We start from the raw sequence: 21,920 nt of genomic DNA, 5'->3' as shown, positions 1-21,920 counted from the left end.
AGACACAATAAATCGACCCCCGAGTGCTCTCCCATCAACTCCTGTACTCCACCAGGTGCAGGCAGAGATGATGAGGGAGCAGCAGCAGTCGACTCACCGCAGTAGGTCTAAGTACATGGACTTCATAATGTGAATAACGTAGCTGAAGTTGCGTGACTTAGATTGATCCCACCCCCCAGTGTAGACCAGGCCTTAGACTGTAGACTCTTCGAGGCAGGGACAATCTTTCCATTCTGTCTGTACAGCACCTAGCACAATGGTGCCCTGTTCAGTTATTATCTTGGAAAGCATGGCCAGGATGATCTCAAGATGGTCAGGGACAAAACCCCATACTTGGGGCGTCCAACTGGGAGTGGACAACTGGGGATGGATCACTCAAAACTGCCCCGTCCTGTTCATTTCCTCTGATGCACCTGGTGCTGCAGGCTGTCAGAGACGGGACACGGGGCTAGATGGACCATTGGTCTGATCCAGCATGGCCATTCACTTGTTCAGCTGGGCAAGATTTTACCCATCTTCTGTGCTGTAGAATTTGCTTTGAAATCCTCAGCTAGAGCACCATTGTTGGATCCTCAACTACTGTACCTCAGCCTGGCGGTGCCAGGCCAAAGGCTAGTGAAACTGCTTGACACAAGCAGCAGCAGGGGCCTGAAGTACTTTGTATCACTGATAATTATCTAGAAAATTGTGACCTTTTTCAGAAGCCACCCTTGACACCTCAAGGTCAGGTTATTACTGCAAAGCAGCCTGTGTGAGGCTGCAATTTTAGGACACACAAAATGTCATTAAATAACGGGTCAATTCCCACCAAACCCACCCAGATTCCCCACCACCACCTTTCAGATCCTTCATTTTCCTCTTCAAGATCACCCACCTGGTCACTGTCGTAAAGTGCCTGGAGCGGATTTCGGCCTGACTTCCCATGCCAGCTGGTCCCCAGAATCCTATCCTCTGCAGCTGGAGAGAGAAGGGTGGGGGAGAAGAAAGAGCATTTTACTTCCCTTGCTACTGCTTCTTGGGTGCTCTCTTGAGATGCTATGACGGAGAGAAAAGAGCTCCCAGGATGAGAGTCTAGGTTAAATATGAATTGGTGTCACCTTCTATTTAGGCCCATTCGGCTTCCTACACTGGACTAGCAACTTTTCCACTTCCACCACTTGCCAAGCTGTCTGTCACCCTGGGTGTGACGCCGTGCGAAAGGTGGTCACCTCTGGGTTAGGATTTACTGGATTCAAGTCCCCCATCAAAGGTGTCAATGCGTTTCTTGCTGCTGCCTACATGTGGGATTTCTAAATGCAGATCTGGGTCTGTATATGGCCCTACACACCAGAAAGTTCTGGAGCCAGCTGATGGTTAAATATATTATACATAATGTCATAGCAGCCCTAGGGTGTCTTGGCAAAGTGTACTGAGCTCCTCGTTGTACTAGACATCTTGCAGGCATTCATAAACTTCAGACCAATGTGTGATTTTTAAATTGTTGGTGTCTCATATAACACATCGGGAACTGAGGCAATAGGTGCTCAGGATTTAGGAAAAATCAAGCCACAAGTGACATGCCCACAATGAATCAGTGTGAGAGTGAGGAATAGTCCTAGAAGTCTGAGTTCACACTCATGGCCTTATGAACACAAATCTCTCTCACACAAACATACACCCTGCTCTTTATCTGAGATTTAAAAGAGATGGGTCAGGTTAATAAGTGTATTTGTAATACAGATTTCTTTATCCCTCTTCTTTGTAACATCTGAATTCCTGAAAGTTTTCAGAACTAACATTCTCAAATTTACGTGTCATGACTAATGCTGTGTTGTGGTTTTTTGTTTGTTTTTATTTTCTGTATTTCATAGAATCTGGGCTGTAAGCCTAATCAGTTTCATTTTATTTTGTTTCTTCTAGTCAGTTTCATTTTCTGGCTCTCCCTACTAGAAACTGTGGCAATGTTTGAACTGCAAACAGTTCATGGGTCATGTTTAAAATCAAAGAAAATACTATTTACATGGAATGCAAGAAAAATGCATATATCTTCAAAATATTTCTGCCAATAAGCAAAACCCAAGTTCGGGGTACAAACATTTCATACATGTCCTTTTAAAATAATAAAACCACAAATAAAAGGCAATTGCATTTCACAACTTCAATTGCAACTGCCAAGTAACTTGACCCAGATGGACATGAGAAATGCCACTGCCTGCTGGGCTGGATCAATGAGGGAAATTACTCAACAGGAGGAAACAGAGAGCAATCCCAAGCGTTTTATCTGACAAAAGGGTGTAATAGCATTTGTGCTAGGCAGTAACAAGGGGACAGACTAACGTATACATTTCCAGGCTCAGGTCACTTGCTAATTAATAGGGAAGTTGTCAAGATACTTCATCGTTATAAATCCATTGTCTTACTTTGCTGTTTTAAAAGAATTGCTCTAGTGTTTGAAACTAAAGAGCCTCCTGCTCAGTTTTTATTTCTCTCTATACTACATAGATAGACTTATTTTGTACTGGAGAGGTGTTTACACTGATGTCAGACTCCAGGATAGATCCTATCCATCTGCTGTGTTATTCCAGCTTCCAAAGCAAGTGGAGATACTGAGGAAAAGTTTTCATTTATGAGAAAAATGAGGTTTCTAGCCCTTAGAGTTGTGAAAAAGTTCCAAATGTGACTTGATGCAGTGCTGTCTGCCTGAATCTGCTGACAGCCTGAAACAATAGCTATCAAGGAAGAGTGAGATACCTTGTATATGTCAGATTATGTTAACTCTGGAGCCTAATGGCAACAATTTAAACATGCACATGCATTTATCTACAGCCGATGGATGCAGGGCAGCTATGAGCTGCCCTCCTTCAGGGGCCGTCAGTTTAAAAAACTGCAGTGTTGTAAATGGTGGCACCTCAGAGTGCGGCCCTTTTCCCCTCCCTCATCTGGCTTCCAGGCTGCTCCACCCCCTGCCTGGGGGGACAAAGGTTAAATGGGGGGAGCGGGGAAAGCTTCCCTTGGGTGTTCTACTCTCTGGTCACTAGGGGACATGGTAATTGTTGCTCATCCTCCCCCTCTCTGATCCCTGCTCAGTGCAGTAGGGAGGCAGAGATAGTGTTCAGAGAGAGGGGGCGCAGTATGGAGCTGATCAGGAGCCTGGAGAGAAAGGAGAAAGTCTGCTCCGCACAACAACGTTCCTGCTCAGGCCTGGGAAGGAAAGGAAGAAAGTGGATCAGGAGTAGTGGGGGAGGTCTAGGAGATCTATCTTTTTAAATTCAAGTCACTCCTACCCCAGGACAGAAGAGGGGAGGAGGTAGAAGAGGCAGGGGAGGCCAAAAGCCAGATAAAAAGAGAGAGAATCAAAGAAAGGAAGGGAGAGGGGGGAAGGTAGCAAGAGGCGCATCTGAGGCAGGGGCGCCCTGCATCACTGTATTCAGTGAGTGATAGTAATTGCAACAGCTAACTCTCCTAACACAGGAGCATATCTGGCCCTGGGTATGTCAAGGGGAGCTGCTCAGGCTTATGTTGGAACTGAAAGTGGCCTTTAAAAAAGTTTAGTTACTGCTAGAGTTGGATTCAAACCAGACTCAAGATTCCAAATCCTCTCAGATGTTTTGGTGGGGAGGGGAGATAAATGAGAGCTAACAGTTCAGATTAGAATCCCACCCCTACCCCCTGCAAAAAAAATATCCCAAACCGTCAGGGGCCTGTTTTCCACTTCTGGACGGGACATGTGAAAATCTCCTGGGCTCACCTGATGTGATGAGATTTCTGCCTCTTTTGGCCAAAATCTTCCAAGATTTGGATGCCACTGAATAAATACCCCAGTGTTGATTCGGCCTGAATTCCAAACAGCCTGATACCAACTCTTGATGCAAGCTCAGTAAATGGGGCTACGCACGTGAAAACGGGTGACAGGATCGAGCCTGAAAGGACATCACTGGGCACTCCGCTACGCACGGAGTCCTGCACGCAGGCTAGCCCTAGCTTTGTGACCTTCCACCACATAGCCCTCCGGAAAACTGTAAGTTGGCCCTCTCCATAAGATGAGGACACCCCAAAAAGTTCAGCAGCCCAACACTGCAGGATGCAGGTTATAATTGCTGCAGGGACATTTTAAAATGTAAAGAGAACATGTCTTATGGAGGTTAAAGCATGAAAAGAATTCTGCTAATATTAGGGTCTGTAAATATACTTGTTTTCGGCAAGCTAATTTGGGGTCTAAGACACGCAACTGTAGCCCTTTTGAAATACAGCATTAAAAAAAAAAAAAAAAAAAGACAGACAGACCACACTTCAAGATCTAAGCACAAACCACTGCTAAATCCACATACACATAGGAAATGACACTTCTGGCAGCATTAGATGATCAAGGAGTTACTCAACAGGAGTTAACGGGCAGTGGTGCTAGGTTCCTCCATCCAATGTAACCGTTACCCCACAAGTGGGTGTAACAACAGCTGTGGTGAGGAGAGCCAAGGAACAGGCCTGAGGCCTGCAGTACCATGCTGCAACACTTGCCCAAGGGCCAAGAGTCTGCATTGCCAGGCTGAGTCATTTGCAAACAATGGTCCTTTTAAAAATCCATCATTTAAAACCTTGTTGTTACAAAGAAGAAGAAATCATTTTTAAAAAGTGAAAATCTGAAACTTCAAGTCTGTTTCCCAATGAGTTTTAAATCCCTGCTTTGTTATTGTAGGGTTGCTTTGAGTAGTAGGCCACTCACACTGGCTTGTTGCTAGCTGTGTTGCCAACTCACATGATTTTGTCATGAGCCTCATGATAATTGTTTTCCTTAAAGCCCCAGCTCCTGGAAACAAGTGGATATGTGATGGGGATGTCAGTCTTCATTCTTAAAGAGAAAGTAAGTTTCTAGCCCTCATGACTGTGAAGGCTTCAAAATGCGACCCCAGTGCACCCTAAAGGCTTAAACACAGAAGGCAAAGAAAAAACACCAAATCTATTATTTGTACATAATCTCCTGATTTTAAAGCCGGCTCAACTAAAATCATGAGATTGGACTCATGATTTTTGAGCATTTGGGGTTGGCAATACTGTTGTCAGGGTGTCCGCTGATTGTGGGGGATGCATGCTTGTGAGCACTGGGATGGCCAGCACTGCCTTTAATTCAAAACAGCATGGAGGGATTTGCTTTGGAAAAGAACATGCTCACAAATAGTCACATTTCTAACTGCAGGAAATAACTGTACCATCGAAGACTGACTGCTGAGCTTGACCTGGGGCCCTCGAGTACACAGGGCTAAGTTTAGTAAGCTGGAGACAAGGGGGCTTTAGCAGTGGTACAAGGACCCCAGTGAATAGCACTGGTACCGTGTCCGATAGGTCATATGACAAGCCGGCTCTGGGGGCTATGTGCTCACCTGGCAAGAGCCCCCACCCCAGCACAAGAGGCACTTTTGAGCAGAACAGCAGCAGGTGGCAGGCTGGCCAGAGAGGTGCATGGAGAGTGGAAGGAGTTGCAGGCAGGGCAGATCTGCCCTCCAACAATTCGGTGTTCCTGCAGTGGGGCCATAGGAGCATGAGAGGGGTTGGTTTTAAGTGTTACAGGTAAGTTTGAAGACAACAGCAGCAAAGCCATTGAAGCGGAGGTGCAATTTAGACCAAGGACTTCCCTGTCCTGCACTGTGTGCTGCAGTGCCCCCCGGGAAAGCCTCTGAATAGAGCAGTTGCAAGCTGTCTCCCCTTTGTCCCTGCACCAGAGCAAGATCTGGCCCAGAATACACCCCTTCCATGGTTGCAGGTATCTGCAACAGCCTGGGCAGCTTGGTCACAGGCAGGGCCAGCTCTAGCCATTTCGCCGCCCCAAGTACGGCGGCACGCCACGGGGAGCGCTCTGCCGCTCGCCGGTCCCGTGGCTCTGGTGGACCTCCCGCAGGCGTGCCTGCTGATGCTCCACCGGAGCCATGGGATCAGCGGACCCTCCGCAGGCATGCCTACGGGAGGCCCACCGGAGCCGCCTGCCGCCCTCCCGGCAACCGGCAGAGCGCCCCCCGCAGCATGCCGGCCCAAGCAGGTGCTTGGCGCGCTGGGGCCTGGAGCTGGCCCTGGTCACAGGGCATGTACTGTGTACACTTAAAAATGGCTGTTGCAATGCTGATGGAGGGGCCTAAGAGATCTGAGCTGCCAACGGGCAGCAGCCAGGTTGCAACATTTCATAGCTCTCGGCTGGTTTAGTTTTCGCAAGCGATTACACCATCCCCTGGACTAGTCCCTTGCCAAACTTTCACGGTTGACGTTTGGGCCAATTCAGGTTTTACAAGCACACGCACCACAGGAAGCATCCTAACCCAGAAAACTTCTGTTTGCTTTACACTCTAATTCCCTAGAAGAAAAGTAGATGGGCTTTCTGGCTGGGACAGTAATGCATCCGAATCTCAGCTCGCAGCAAAGTTTAAAGCAGAGTTTGAAACCCCCAGCAAATGGGGCCGAAACACCGACACAACCACAGTGGCTCAGCTAGACCTCGCTCGCTGGCCCAGCAGTCCCCAGCAGGATAGGAGCTTTGAAGTAACATGGCTGCTGGACAGTAATAAGGGTGTGCATTCTCCTGGAGGCAAGATCAGAGTTGCAAAATCAGAGGCAGGTGGCAACGTTTAACTCCTCACACAGTGGCAGATGAAGACATGCTCAATAGGACATGGGCCTCATAGTCGGAAAGAGCCTCGGTGCAGCAACGAGGCATAGCAATAGGTGACGGCATCTTGTTGGTATCTCTCGGCTGCGTGCGTGTGTTCCCTCTGTGTGCTGCCCCAGCTCTGCGCAGATAGCTGACACAGCAGACCCAAAGAGAACCCCCAATGACCACAGAGTCTAGTAAGGTACGAAGGCACGTCGGCCAGGTTTATTGCCGTATTGGATACAGTAGTAGTTCCCTGTAGGTTTCTTAGCCTAATTCATGGCATACTACAAATATGTACCCACGGTCAATGGACTCGGCTCAGTCAGTGGCGGGACTTTCCACTCTCCCCTAGGCCGGACCCAAACACATCCCCAGGGATGCATTCTTATACACAGGTACAAACAAGTTACACACATCATGTATTGAGGTGCAGCCCCTCTATGTAGCCAGGTACAACCCCTCTACGCAGTAAGGTGCCGCCTCTCACCTTGTACATGTTGGTTAGAACAAAACAACTCTATCCACCATATTACCCTTTTGGCCCTGTCATTGGGATGGGTTAGTCTGTTCCTTGTTATCTGTGTGGAATGTGCAAGTATGTGAATGTTCTGATCTCTGGTGTTCAGTACCTTTTAGGTACGTATCTTCTTGCATCAGCCCTTTCCTTGCCAGCTTCTGTGAGCAGAGCCTGCCTCCAGCTCACAGCTTACCTTTGCTTTATGTTAGCAAAGTCTTGACCATTACTTTAGCTCAGGCCTCATGCTGGGCCTTTATCAGGGCCTTCACTTACTACCTGCGGAACACTCATTCTACTTGACAACAGAGGTTACTGAATCCAAGTTTACTCTACATGGGTTCCACTATGTATCTGTGTAACAAAGAATCCAGACCTGCAACGCCCCCTGCTCCTCTGGCCTTGGGCCTGCCGCCCACACTCCCAACTACTGCTGGGATGAAGTCCCTTGTTCGAGCTGTAGCACCCCTGGCTATCCTACTCTTGGAACCAACTCCCTCCAACAGCTCCGTTCATGTACTTCATTCTCGCCCTACAGCCCCCAGTCATTCCAGTCCTGAACCTCCCTACAGACAGCTCCTCCCACACAAGCCAAAGCAGACAATGGCTCAGACTGCAAAAGCAGTGCTATAAAGTGGCTTCCTATTGAAAGCTGGCTAAACTGCATGGACTGAGCCTTGAACTGGAAACTAAGTATATGGCCAGAGGGGGAGAAAGTCTCAGGTTTTCATTCAAACCTGTTTCTTCCATTAGTTTGGGGATGCACCATGAATTAGAGGAGGGGGCAGGTGGGGAATTATATTTCTGACCAGTTATTGTTACCTTGGCTTCACTTCAAGAGATTGAGTGGAAGAAAAGGACCCCACAGTTCTGCTGGGTCTCTTACAGTGGCTAAGTTCCCAGGCAGGAGGTACCCTTGCTATGGTGGCCTCTGGGCTCTAGGAGGTTGAGGAAGGGGGCAGAGCCAACAGGTAATGGAATAGCAGACAGTGGGGGAAAAATAGGGTAGATTAATGGATCCCTCTCCATTTTGGGATCACAGCCACAAAACAGCAGATGCTCCATCACGCAGGCTGTTCCAAGATCATAACATCTTGGCTCCAGTTCTGACTTTACAGCCCGTTAGTGACTTTCCCAGAGTCCACATCCAGCTCCCTCTGCACATGGACATCCCAGAAAGGTTTCGCACAGCCACAGTTGTTTCCATATGCAGAGATACAGTTTAGCCAGCTAGATCCAGTTCCTATTGAGAAGAAACCTCACATTTCTCCATCCCATTTCTCAGACAACTAAGAAATCAACGAGGATGAGGGTGACCGGTGAGGATGAGACCAAGATGCAAAAGTTGGGATCAGGTGCCAAACTTTTCTAAGGCGCAGGGGCAGGAGGGGGCGTGTTTGGCCTGGTTACAAAATTCGAAGGCTTATCTTCACCATAGACTGGGAAAGGGGGACAGAAGAGACAGTGGGTGTGTGGTTGGGGGAGATGGGAAGGAGCAGAGAAAACACTTGTCAAGAAACCAGAGGTAATCAGTACCCACCACGTGATCAGAGACTAAAAGGAAACACAGGTACTTTTTAGAGTTTTTGGTGCTGCTGTTGCTTTCAATCTTCCCTGTGGAGCTTGAAAAACAAATCAACCAACTCACACTCCAAATTCTACTAATATTCCACTGACCACAGAAGCTATTATCCTGCAGCAGTTTGATAACAATAATTGTTCTCGGGCTGGGGTTCAGCTGTTTCACTTCACTCTCTTTGGAAAAGGAAAAGGAAATCAATTTAACAGGGAATTTCTAGGCTTATTAGTCAATAAAGTGGGCAGAAGTATTACAGGATGCTGATGTTCCAGGGAACGCTTTGAAAAACAAGGGGTGCTGCTATCAAATCCTATTTTCTGCACTGCAGAAGGGTGCGTGAGAGGGAAAGCCCTGTTTCAGGCCTCCTGTCTTGATTCTATTCCTCTGAATGCAGGAGAACCACAGGAGGTTCACTGCGTCAAACAGTACAATGAGACAAAACAAACCGTGGTACCCAAAGCGCAGTGAACTGGTCAGATTCTGCTCTGAGTTACACTGGTGTCAACTTGGAGCAACTCTGATTAGCATGTTTATTATGATAGTGAGTAGGGACCCACCAAGAGCAGGACCCCTTTGCGCTTGGGACCATATGAACACAGTAGCAGAGTCCCCCTACCCCAGAGAGCTTACAATCTCAGCAAATAAGATAAACCTTATCCCCCACCCTGTGTCTAAACACACAAGCAGATAACTTCAGGGGAGTTATTCTGGGTTTACCTCAGTGTCACTCAGAGTGGAATTTGGCCCAATGTCCCCTCGAGACTCCCAGGAGACATTTGGAGTCCTTCCATATTGCACTGAAACACCTGATCCTGTCCACCGTCCAAGAGTGCGTACTGGAGTACGCAGACTACTGGTCGAATCCACTCTATGTTATTCTGATAAACTGGAGAGCATTGTGTGTTTCTTAATAAAGCGAGTCACAGAAAAGGCTGGCCTCTCTGAAGCTGCTGAACAGAGCCCAGTATAGCATAAAGCCTTGTTGACACCACTGTGAAATATTCCCAGTGCAGGAATGAGAGGGGGCCCTTGATCAATTTAAAATGACAAATTTAAAGTTGAATCAAGTTGATAACTTATTTCTGTGGCATATAGTTAACCCGTGGAACTCACTGGTGCAGGATGTAACATAGTGAAATAATTCAGTACGTTAAAAAACGGATTCAGTATTCATGTGAATAAGAGCAGCTTCCACAGGGAGACTAGCCAAGGAAAAAGAGTATTATCAACCCTCATGCTTCAGGACAGAAGCTGATCACTAGCTTTGTCAGGAAGAAATCTTCCATCACACCGTCCTTGATGCCCAGTCACATCATGGGAGCTGTACAACATTCTTTTGAAACAGCAGGGGATTTTTTTGTCCTGCTGATCATGTTTGTTTACCACAGAAGGGGTGTTACACAGGCTTTTATCTACATATTTTTGCCTCTTCCAGCTCAGAAGTACAGAGAGCAGTCACTGCAGAAAGGGCAAACTGTTCCAGACACAAAGGGTCTGCGAAGCTCTGATACCACCCCATAACTAGGTAACAATACCAGCCTGTGGAATACGTAGGAAGCAATGAGTGTTTACAAGCAATCAGCATGAGAGGTTCCCTGGATTAACTGCCCAGATCTAAGTGCTCTTCTTACAGTTAAAAGCGCCTGCCATTGCAGCCACATTCCATAGGCATTCGGGAACCGACAGCTGGGCATGGAGTCAGTGACAAGGTTCCATGAGCACACAGGGAATTTGGCCACTTGCACAGGAGAGAATGAGTGTGTGTGAGGGGCTGGGCTGTACATGAAGCATGAACTGCAGTCTAGAGTCAAGCAGCGGGAATTTAAACAGTGAGTGCAATGCTGAAGTGAACACACAAACTGGGGATTTAGACAGCTGTCTCCCACGTAGGAGCTGGAATCCCCTACTGCTCAGGGTAGGCCAGGGGGCACCCACAGGAAATACTGGACCACAGGCAAGAGAAGAACATCCACACCCTCTGTCTGATGTCAACAGGCAGCCGACACACAGCGAGCAGGGAAAAGCTGCTCCATGCGTTGATTGAGGGCCTGCAGCCAGTGCCTACTGTTCAGCTGAAGGAAGAGCTAGGAGCTTTCAGTACTGAAACAAAGGCACGGCAAGCAGCCTTCCAGTGGCGCCGTTTCCCCCTGCTCCCAGCATCTGTTTTACAGAGCGAGTCCATGTGCTCCAGGGAAGCAATCCAAGGAGAGGGAAAGAGGTTGATGATTCTCCAGAATCCCAGGCCAAGACCACTGAGCAGCAGCAGATGACATCATGGCCATCGGCAGCAACAGGCTTTCCCTGCACTGCAGTGCAAAGCCAGTACTGGCATCAGGGAGACAGATTTTATGGGTCCATGGGAATGGGAGTAATAATATCTAATGGGGGCACTGTGAGCATTTGCTAGCTAGTACTTGGAAGAGGAAGGGCTAGATAAGTATTATCATAATGAAATGGCTGGTGACCCACTACCCTGTACAGGACAGAATCAGAACTGCTCAGAGCTCCCTAGGTACTATCCATATCATCAATGAGAACGAGAGCTTAGTACAATTCAGAATAGAAACTGGCCATTTACATGGGTAATAACACGCAGTTGTACTAATGAGGATAAAAACACAAGGGATGTAAATCTTCATACTTCAGGGCAAGAGCCATTCATTGATGGGGGTTAAGAGGAAACCAATAGGAGGGAGGCACCATTGTCCACCATGGGGTTTCTTGCATCTCTCTCTGACGCATTGGGCACTGACCTCTATTAAAGACAGGACAGTGGGCTAGACAGAGCACTTGTCTGAGGCAGCAAGACCATGTCCAGGTGGTACCCAAGTTATGTGTGTACAATACCTCTGGTAGAACCAGCTGAATTCTTATACTTGCTTCTATGAGTCTGTTGTCTATGGTGAAGTTTGAGTAAAGAATATTGTAACCAGCACAGTCCACATGGGGCCATTCTATTAACTGAAGAAGAGGAACAAGACACCTAGCTTTCTGGTGACTGTATCTTCAATACCTATCCACACAACCTACTGGTCTCCTATTCATCTGCCTTTTCTATAACATTGTTAACATCTCTGCCAGTCTCAGACACCCATTTCCTACCCTTTCCTCTTCAGTCTACTGAAGTCCCAGTCTATTTAACAGCACAAAAAGGCCAGGGAATTGACCTACTTCTGCTCGCACCCAACCCAGCTTAATTTACCTCCCCTAGGTCTGCTACAGCAATTCATTAACCCCTCTGCACACCTACAGTGCCAGACCACTGAGAAGATAGGAAAAGACACAGGACAGAAAACACTGAAGACTTTTTCCACAGTAAACCCAGGACTAAGCCACACCAAAAAATAGAAGGCTGCCAGAGTTCTGAAGATGCTGGTGTTGTTTTTGGAAACCTAGATTGGAATCGGACCTATATAAAGCTAGACGTTGGCAGACAAGGCTGATATGGGCTGTGCAGAACCAACACTAGTGGTGATTCAGATCTAGATTCTGTTTTATCTCAGCGGCCAACGTTCAGATTAAAAGTTTCAGTTTGGCTCCCAGGGGAGGAGATATAGACTGGTGGTTAACAGAGGGGAAGTGTGACTCAGAGGCTAGCAAACCTGCCTAGGACCCAGGAGACTTGAGTTCTATTCATGGCTCTGACTCTGGCTTGCTGGGTGACCTTGGGACAAGTCACTTCCCTCTTTCGTGCCCCAGTTTCCCATCTGTAAACTTGCCTCCTTTGAAGAGCACTTAATGGCCTACAGGTGAAAAGCACGATATGAGACCTAGGGGGTATTAATTATTATTATGCACAGGAGTAAGTATCTGGAAAGCTGGGTTCTGTTCCCAGCACTGCCACTGACATGCTGTGTATCTCTGGGCAGGTCACTGAAGGCCTGATTCTCAAAAGGTGCTGAGCACCTACTGTCCCCATAGAACTTGTGAGCCCTCAGCACCTCTGAATACCAGGACCTTCAATGTCTGTTTGCCTCAGTTTCCCAATTAGTAAAATGGGAATAAATGATATTTACTTCCCATCCAAAGGTGTGCAGAGTGGTTAATGTCTGAACAGTGCCCAGTGTTCTGCCACAGGAACCAATGCCTTCAGTGCTTAGAAAATGGGCACTCTCTCGCTCTCTCTCTAAAGGGTTAATCCTGGTAGAAGCACTGATCTCCATATTGTTGCCTAATACACATTCCCTTTATCCCTCATTTCCTGTTGTGTCTATGCACGACCTAAAAGGAGAAGAAATGATAACTCTTCCTGGAAGTCAGAAATTATAGCCTTGGGCATTAATTATGGTCTATGACTCCTGGAGGCGGAGAGTCTGAAAGGTGATTGGGAGGAACTGCTTGTACTGTAGGAAGATACCACTTTTATGGCCAGCCTCAAGTCACCCTTCCTGGGGACAGCTTCTCTCTTTCTTCATCAACATTTTGAACAAGATCCAAAAAAGACACAAAAGGAAAAACCACTGAAGAAAAACCACAGCAGGCCAGCCTTCATTCTGGAGACCTGCATTCCAAAGCATATTTGGGTGCCAAATGAATTTACTGCTCGGTGCCTGGCCCTAACATGCAAATAAAAGCTACTGCCTAGAGTGATCAATGTTGGTCCAAGACTGGAACAGGAGGGGTCTGAAGGTCAGGATTGAGATGCATCAGCAGAGCTGCACTGAACAGGAACAGCAATGTGAAACAGCTGTTTCCAAAGCAGCCCTCAAATTTTGTGAAATACACAAGAATTCTTAGCACTTTCCATTCACAGATCTCAATGTGTGTTATCAAGGTGAGCGAGCATTTTCACTTCATTTTTCAGACAGGAAAACTGAGGCACGAGGATTGACTTGCCTTAAATCACACAGCAAGTCAGGGGCACAAGTGGGACTAGAACCTAGACCGGTCATCCTTGATGGCCATTGGACCACACTAATTTGTTTCTCCAAATTTTGCTACTCCCCGCCTCCCTTCCCTGAAATATAAGCAAGTTGGGGGGGGCGTGGTTTTGGTAGATAGGAAACTTCCAAATAGAATCCACCCCTGATTACAAAAATAAAAGCACCAGGGCACTAAAAGCAGCAGAGTCCTGTGGCACCTTATAGACTAACAGACGTTTTGGAGCATGAGCTTTCGTGGGTGAATCGTGGTATTCACCCATGAAAGCTCATGCTCCAAAACGTCTGTTAGTTTATAAGGTGCCACAAGACTTTTTGCTGCTTTTACAGATCCAGACTAACATGGCTACCTCTCTGATACAGGGCACTAAAGCAACTTCCTAGTTAACAAAGTAACTGCACCAATAAAATGGAAACATAGAACCTGTGATCCAGTTTAAGAAAGGAGACAGAGACCATATTATTCAATGGGGGGAGGGAGGGAAAAGATCTGCAGCTGTTGCTTAGTGATTGTCCCATTTTCTATTCTAAAATCCAACAGGAATTAAAACTGGAAAAATATTTCTGCACAGCAGAGTGAAAAATCCAGACATTTTGCAGTTTACGCTCAGTTTTATGTCTCGGTTTCCAGTTGATGTTTGGAAGCTGTGACGCTGTATGTGGAAAGAGCATGGCAGCAACAGCATCCTCCCAGGGTGATGGTCCACATGCATAATGGCTATTATGTACAGCCATGATCTGCCTAGAGGGGTGAAGCATAGGCACTGGGGTGAGGGTGGGGTGTAATTTAAATAGACTAAACTGGTCATCCAGGAAAAACATTACACAGAGCCAGGACTAAACTTCAGAGGTCCTGGCCCAGCTTTCTGCTCTAATTGGTAGCTGTATACCTATCTATACCCAAAAAGTATTTTTGTTTGTTTAGAGATACTCTTAAGCAGCAGATAAATTGGGGAAGTGGAAGAGTGGCACTCATTGAAGCTCCACCTACAACACAAGCTCCTCCCCACTCAATACACCAAAGCAAGACATCAGTCACAGTACATTGTGCTGATCTTCATAATATAATTGACCCTTTCTTTTCTTGTGTGCTTTGATCAGCAGCGAAAAAGAGCAACATTTCTGGCATTAAAATTGCCATCATTAGTCTTCAGAGTTTAGGCCTCATTGGATTAATAAAAGCAGTTCACATACCTCTCAGATCTTGTTCCAGGCTGTCTGTAAACTTGGGTACACTTCACTGCAGAGGTTCATATTGGGTTCACTCTTTGGAAGATTATCTCCACAACCACAAGGACTAGAGATCTGGGCCTTGATTCTCAGAAGTGCTGAGCACCCTCATTTGCAGCTATAGTCAATGGGAGATGCAGCTGCTCCGTACCTCAGCTGCATTTTTATTTTTAAATGAAAATTTAGATTTTGGAACACAACATAGCCACCTCCTGAAAACTGATGTGCTGGCCCAGTTTGACTCCTGCTATTAAAACTTCAGGTTGATAATTTAGTGATTCTATAGAGCCCATAATATAAAAGGCATTAGCTTATTAAATTAAAATTTTCCATAAATCCACTGTATCATGTGCTTGGGTTGCTAAATTCACACATTCCTTGCAACTTTGTAAACACAAATGCAACAGTCTTCCCCTGGTGCAGGAGACCCAGGAAGTGAAGTTGACTGGCTTTCATTGAAGGTTTTCATGTAATAGGAAATGCATTTTTCCCCGCATTAAACTGCAGGATGTCACTGACATGCAAGTGCTCATGTGCAACAGTCTGAAATTAGCCACTCTTCCTTCTTGCAAAATCCTGATTTGCATCCTTCCAAACTGGATTCTCTGTTTGCCAAGCAAGGGCTTGGGACAAAATGCATAGAAGCTCCTCACAGCTGTAGCTCACCACCCAGATGTCTGAGTGCTGATGAGAGTTTTCAAACTTTGTTTACCTCAAAACCAGAACAGTTCAGCCCTTGCCGTCAACATGTCTGGTGTCACTAAGTAGCCTCATGACAACAGATGCACTTGAGATAAGAGTCATACGCTGCAGCTGGATTTTACATACAAAGGGATCATTGTATGGCCAATGACACGTCAGCATTTGTACTTGCACATGCTAAGGTAAGAGTAATCAACCCTCAGTCTTCAGGGTATAACCTAACACCCACAGGGAGCCTCCAAGGAGAGCACGGTCCAGCCAGCCAGGTGTGTTACTGAAGGGGGACTGGACATTGCTGCAGATGGGATATGCATGACTGCGAATGGACTGCGTACAGATAAATCCCCACTCACCAGCTGGGGAGAAGACTCAGTGCAATATCAGCCTCATTTTCCTCTCTCTAGAGCTGAGAACAAAGACTCACGATACAGCAAAACCCCAGATCCAGACGTTCCTCAACATAGGAGAAGCACGGATCTGGACCCAAACTTTCCAGCTGGTCCCCATCTCAATAATGGGCTATGCCAAAATGCCAGACCCAACCCCCCCCCCCAAACTTTAGGGGAGCTGGGAACAAAGTACAAACTCTGGCTCTGACACATCTCTAATATTTACAGTATGTGTGTTAGTTGCTCCAAACTCACATCCTCCATGGCTATAGCTGGCAATCCGGAAATGCCAGTGTTTTAACTTCTAATAGAACTCCCTGCCCTCTTCTCCCAGCATCCCCCCCGTACTGTATTTTCCCAAACTCTGGCTGGATCAATCTATCCCAAATGGGATCAGTTCATTGGAGCATCAAAGCCCTGTCACAGAGACTCAAGACAAGACCTGAGTGTGATGAGCCCCACACAAAGGCCTGAATAGGTTAAAACAGGCTGATTAACCTACAGGTTGCACCTGGAGGGGAGCCAAGTCTAAGGCCTAACAGCTGATGAAGCCCAGCTCAGGGAGCGGTACAATTGATGGTACCGAGAACATCATCATCTGCCATGGTACTGGGACTCCGACAATGAGGAAGGGCACCGCCTCGAGCTACTACTGCTAGAGACGCTGTGACGCCTGGGTCCACGACAACGCGGAGCTGGTGATCCCTGCTGGGAGTCGTTGGCACGGTACCTCGAAGCGAGAGAGCTGGAGCATGAACAGCAACGGTGCTCATATTGGGAGCGGCGATACTCTTTGCTCGGTGTGGAGTGGTGCCTGGAACTCCATTCTGACGGCACCCAACCAGACAATCTGGTGGCTGACAAAAGTGGAGGCCAGAGACTGTGTCCTGACAGGACACTGAGCGGCGAGCGGGCCTGAGAGCGATCCCCTGACTGGGATCTACATCAGGTTGGCGGCAACTGTTGAGATCCCAGCGGCAGCTTGCCCCTAGAGTGGGGTCCGGGTGCTGGCGGTGCCCCAGGTACCTGCAGATTCATGTCTCTGGCTGCCTGCAGGGCCTCTGGCATTGAAGGCATCCAGAGAGGCCTGAGTCGACGCAATCAGGCTGCTCTGCTCTACCTGAGTCTGAGCTCTAGAGCCTGGGGGGGCGGGGGGGAATTGGGGCTGCCCAACGCGGGTCTAGCCTCACCCTGTCATAAACAGATAGCTACGGGTTAATGTTCTTTTACCTGTAAAGGGGTAACAACAGTAACCTGAAACACCTGACCAGAGGACCAATCAGGAAACAAGACTTTTTCAAATCTGGGTGGAGGAAAGTTTTGGGTGCGAGTCCTTTGTTCTTGGGTCTGTGCCCTCTCGGCTCTGAGAGTGATTTTTCTATCTCCAGGCTTTCTAATCTTCTGTTTCCAAGTTGTAAGTACAAGGATAGTAAGATAATAGGTTTATATTGTTTTTTTTTTTTTGTATTTACATGTGTGTAGTTGCTGGAATGTGTTAAATTGTATTCTTTTTGGATAAGGCTGTTTATTCATTTTTCTTTTAAGCAACTGACCCTGTATATTGTCACCTTAATACAGAGATCCTTTTATGTCCTTTTTTCATTCTTTTTATATAAAGCTTTCTTTTTAAGACCTGTTGGAGTTTCTCTTTAGTGGGGACTCCAGGGAATCGAGTCTGCAGATGGGCGTAGCTTTTCCAGGGCGTACACAATGGCATAGCATTCCTTTTCACTGACTGACCAGTGACTTTCCCTCTCAGACAGTTTCTTGCTGAGAAACACGACAGGATGGAAGTTGTGATCTGTTGCTTCCTGCATGAGCACTGCTCCTATACCACGCTCAGATGCATCTGTGGTTACTAGGAATGGTTTGTCAAAATCCGGGGCCCTGAGTACAGGGTCAGACATGAGCGTTGCCTTAAGCTGGGTAAAGGCTTTTTGACACTCATCAGTCCACTTAACGGCATTTGGCTGGGTCTTTTTGGTCAGGTCGGTCAATGGGGCAGCGATTTGGCTGTAGTGTGGTACAAATCGCCTGTAGTATCCGGCCAAGCCTAAGAAGGATTGGACTTGCTTTTTGGACCGTGGGACAGGCCACTTTTGGATAGCATCCACCTTGGCCTGTAGGGGGTTTATGGTTCCTCGACCCACCTGGTGCCCCAGGTAAGTTACTCTGTTTTGGCCTATTTGACACTTTTTGGCCTTAACAGTTAGTCCTGCCTGCCTGATGCGCTCAAAGACCTTTTCCAGGTGTAGTAGGTGTTCGGGCCAGGAGTCTGAAAAAATGGCCACATCATCGAGGTAGGCAACTGCAAATTCTCCCAGTCCAGCTAGTAGACCGTCTACCAGCCTCTGGAAGGTGGCGGGTGCATTTCGAAGGCCGAAAGGAAGGACATTGAATTCATACACCCCCGCATGGGTGACGAATGCTGACCTCTCCTTGGCGGGTTCATCTAGCGGTACTTGCCAGTACCCCTTGGTTAAGTCTATTGTAGAGATGAACTGGGCACGTCCCAACTTTTCCAATAGCTCATCAGTGCGTGGCATTGGATAGTTGTCCGGACGAGTTACCGCATTTAGCTTACGGTAGTCCACGCAAAAGCGTATTTCCCCATCTGGTTTGGGTACCAGAACCACTGGAGATGCCCATGCACTGGTAGATGAGCGGATTATACCCATCTGTAGCATGTTCTGGATCTCCCGTTCTATAGCAGCTTGGGCATGAGGAGACACCCGGTAGGGTGGGGTTCTGATTGGGTGAGCATTACCTGTATCAATGGAGTGGTATGCCCGTTCAGTCCGTCCTGGGGTGGCTGAGAACAATGGGGCGAAGCTAGTGCACAGCTCCTTGATTTGTTGCCGCTGCAGACGTTCCAGGGTGGTTGAGAGGTTCACCTCTTCCACGCCACCGTCTTTTTTCCCGTCGTAGTAGACACCGTCAGGCCACTCAGCATCATCTCCCTGGACTGTAAACTGACAAACCTGTAAGTCTCTGGAATAGAAAGGCTTGAGAGAATTAACATGGTACACTTTAGGCTTTAGTGAGGAATTGGGAAATGCTATGAGATAGTTTACAGTTCCCAGGCGCTCTTGGACCGTGAATGGCCCTTCCCATGATGCTTCCATTTTATGGGCCTGTTGCGCCTTCAAGACCATAACCTGGTCTCCTACCTTGAAGGAACGTTCTCTGGCATGTCTGTCATACCAGGCCTTTTGCTCTTCTTGAGCATCCTTTAGGTTCTCTCTAGCAAGGGCTAAAGAGTGTCGGAGGGTGCTTTGTAGGTTGCTTACAAAGTCCAGAATGTTAGTTCCTGGAGAAGGCGTAAACCCCTCCCATTGCTGCTTCACCAACTGTAATGGCCCCTTAACCTCGTGACCATACACAAGTTCAAATGGTGAAAACCCTAAACTGGGATGTGGTACAGCCCTGTAGGCAAACAGCAACTGCTGCAACACTAGGTCCCAATTATTGGAGAATTCGTTGATGAATTTTCTTATCATGGCCCCCAAAGTTCCATTGAACCTTTCCACCAGGCCATTGGTTTGATGGTGGTACGGGGTGGCAACCAAGTGATTCACCCCATGAGTTTCCCACAGTTTTTCCATGGTCCCTGCCAGGAAATTAGACCCTGAATCTGTAAGGATGTCGGAGGGCCAACCTACCCTGGCAAAGATGTCTGTTAGGGCCAGGCATACAGTGTTAGCCCTGGTGTTGCCTAGAGCTACTGCTTCTGGCCATCGGGTAGCAAAGTCCACTAAAGTCAGTACATACTGCTTTCCTCTGGGCGTCTTTTTTGGGAAAGGGCCCAGAATATCCACAGCTACTCGCTGAAATGGGACCTCAATTATGGGGAGTGGCTGGAGAGGGGCCTTGACCTGGTCTTGAGGCTTACCCACTCTTTGGCATACCTCACAAGACCGGACATACTTGGCAACATCCTTGCCCATCCCCTCCCAGTGGAAGGACTTCCCCAACCGGTCCTTGGTTCTGTTCACCCCAGCATGGCCACTGGGATGATCATGGGCTAAGCTTAAGAGCTTCCCCCGGTACTTAGTTGGAACCACCAACTGTTTTTGCGGCTGCCATTCTTCCCGGTGTCCACCAGAAAGAATTTCCTTGTATAAAAGTCCTTGGTCTATAACAAACCGGGATCGATTAGAAGAGCTGAGAGGCGGTGGGGTGCTCCGTGCCGCCGCCCAAGCTTTCTGAAGGCTGTCATCTGCTTCCTGCTCAGCCTGGAACTGTTCCCTTGAGGCTGGGGACACCAGTTCTTCCTCAGACTGTGGACTTGGGCTTGGTCCCTCTGGAAGCGATGTAGGTGATGGGGTTGTTTTCGTTGCTGGTGAACCGCTCTCCGCTGGTGCACCTGAGGGTATTTCAGGCTCTGGCTGAGCCTTTTGGGTATGGCTGTCTGTTGCTTCTGCCAGTTCTGGCTCGCTGATGCCCTCTGGCGTTGAGTTTGAAGATGTGGTTGCACTTGCTGGTGCTGGTTGCTGTTCCAGTTCCGGGCCTGGGACTGGAGATGCTGTGGCTGTTTCAGTGGTAGGCATGGAATCCGGGTCCACTACCTCTGTCTGGGTCTCTGGTAACACAGACGGGGCCTCTGTGGACGGCTCAGGAACAGGAATGGGTCTGGAAGCTTGCCTGGTTTGGCTACGGGTAACCATTCCCACTCTCTTGGCCCGCCTCACCTGGTTGGCCAAGTCTTCCCCCAGTAGCATGGGGATAGGATAATTGTCATAGACTGCAAAAGTCCACATTCCTGACCAGCCTTTGTACTGGACAGGCAGTTGAGCTGTAGGCAAGTCTACAGCTTGTGACATGAAGGGGTAAATTGTAACTTTGGCCTTTGGGTTGATGAATTTGGGGTCAACGAAGGATTGGTGGATAGCTGACACTTGTGCCCCCGTGTCTCTCCACGCAGTAACCTTCTTTCCGCCCACTCTCAAATTTTCCCTTCGCTCCAAGGGTATTTGAGAGGCATCCGGGCCTGGGGATCTTTGGTGTGATGGTGGTGTAATGAATTGCACTCGCATGGTGTTCTTGGGACAGTTGGCCTTGATATGTCCCGGTTCATTACACTTAAAGCATCTTCCATCTGATGGGTCACTGGGCCGAGGTGAGTTACTGGAGACTGGTGAGGTTGAAGAGTAGGGTATCTGTGGCTTTACTTGGGTGGTATGGAGGGTCTTTGGCTGTCCTCGGTTGTAGGGTTTATGGTCTGTGTGCCCCCTGGGGTAATCGTTCCCCTTGACAGTAGCTTTTTTGCTTTCTGCCAGTTCCATCCATTTGGCTCCAATCTCCCCCGCCTCAGCGATAGTTTTGGGATTTCTATCTTGTATGTACCGTGTGATGTCTTCAGGAACACCATCCAAGAACTGCTCCATTTGTATGAGAAGGTTCACTTCTTCCAAGGTTTGAATGTTGTTTCCTGTTAACCAGGCCTCATAGTTTTTTGCAATGTAGTAGGCGTGTTTGGGAAATGACACCTCTGGTTTCCATTTTTGGGTTCTGAAGCGCCGACGGGCATGATCTGGGGTTATCCCCATCCTGTATCTGGCCTTGGTTTGAAAAAGTTTATAGTCATTCATTTGCGGCTTGGGCATTTCAGCTGCCACCTCTGCTAAAGGTCCACTGAGGTGTGGCCTTAATTCTACCATGTACTGGTCTTCGGGGATGCTGTACCCAAGACAGGCTCTTTCAAAATTTTCCAAGAAGGCCTCGGTGTCATCACCTGCCTTGTAGGTGGGAAATTTCCTGTACTGGGGAGCAATAATTGGCGCCGGGTTGTTAGGGTTGGCTGGCACATGCAGCCCAGCTTTTGCCATCTCCAGTTCATGTTTTCTCTGTTTTTCCTTCTCTTCATTTTCTTTTTCCATTTGTTTTTGTTGTTTTTCCATGTCTCGGCGGTGGGCCGCCTCTTCTTCTTCTTGCTTCCTTCTGTGGGCCAACTCATCTTCTTCTAGTTTTCTTTTGTGTGCTGCCTCTTGGGCTGCCTGTTCTCTTTGGAAGG

The 21,920-nt window shown here is 47.8% G+C and overlaps 1 protein-coding gene across 1 annotated transcript in view; it reads right to left on the bottom strand.

Moving 5' to 3' along the window:
* Window positions 1-21,920, bottom strand: part of CHST13 (carbohydrate sulfotransferase 13) — a 75,852-nt gene that overhangs the window by 9,457 nt on the left and 44,475 nt on the right. Inside the window, exon 2 of the mRNA XM_030571035.1 lies at window positions 875-957. Coding sequence (XP_030426895.1) covers window positions 875-957 — 83 coding nt within the window. The remainder of the gene's footprint in view (window positions 1-874; window positions 958-21,920) is intronic.

This window comes from Gopherus evgoodei, chromosome 7, assembly GCF_007399415.2.
Source record: "Gopherus evgoodei ecotype Sinaloan lineage chromosome 7, rGopEvg1_v1.p, whole genome shotgun sequence".
Lineage (NCBI taxonomy): Eukaryota > Metazoa > Chordata > Testudines > Testudinidae > Gopherus > Gopherus evgoodei.
Note: the sequence above shows the minus strand (reverse complement) of the source record. Positions and strands in the feature narration are given on the sequence as shown.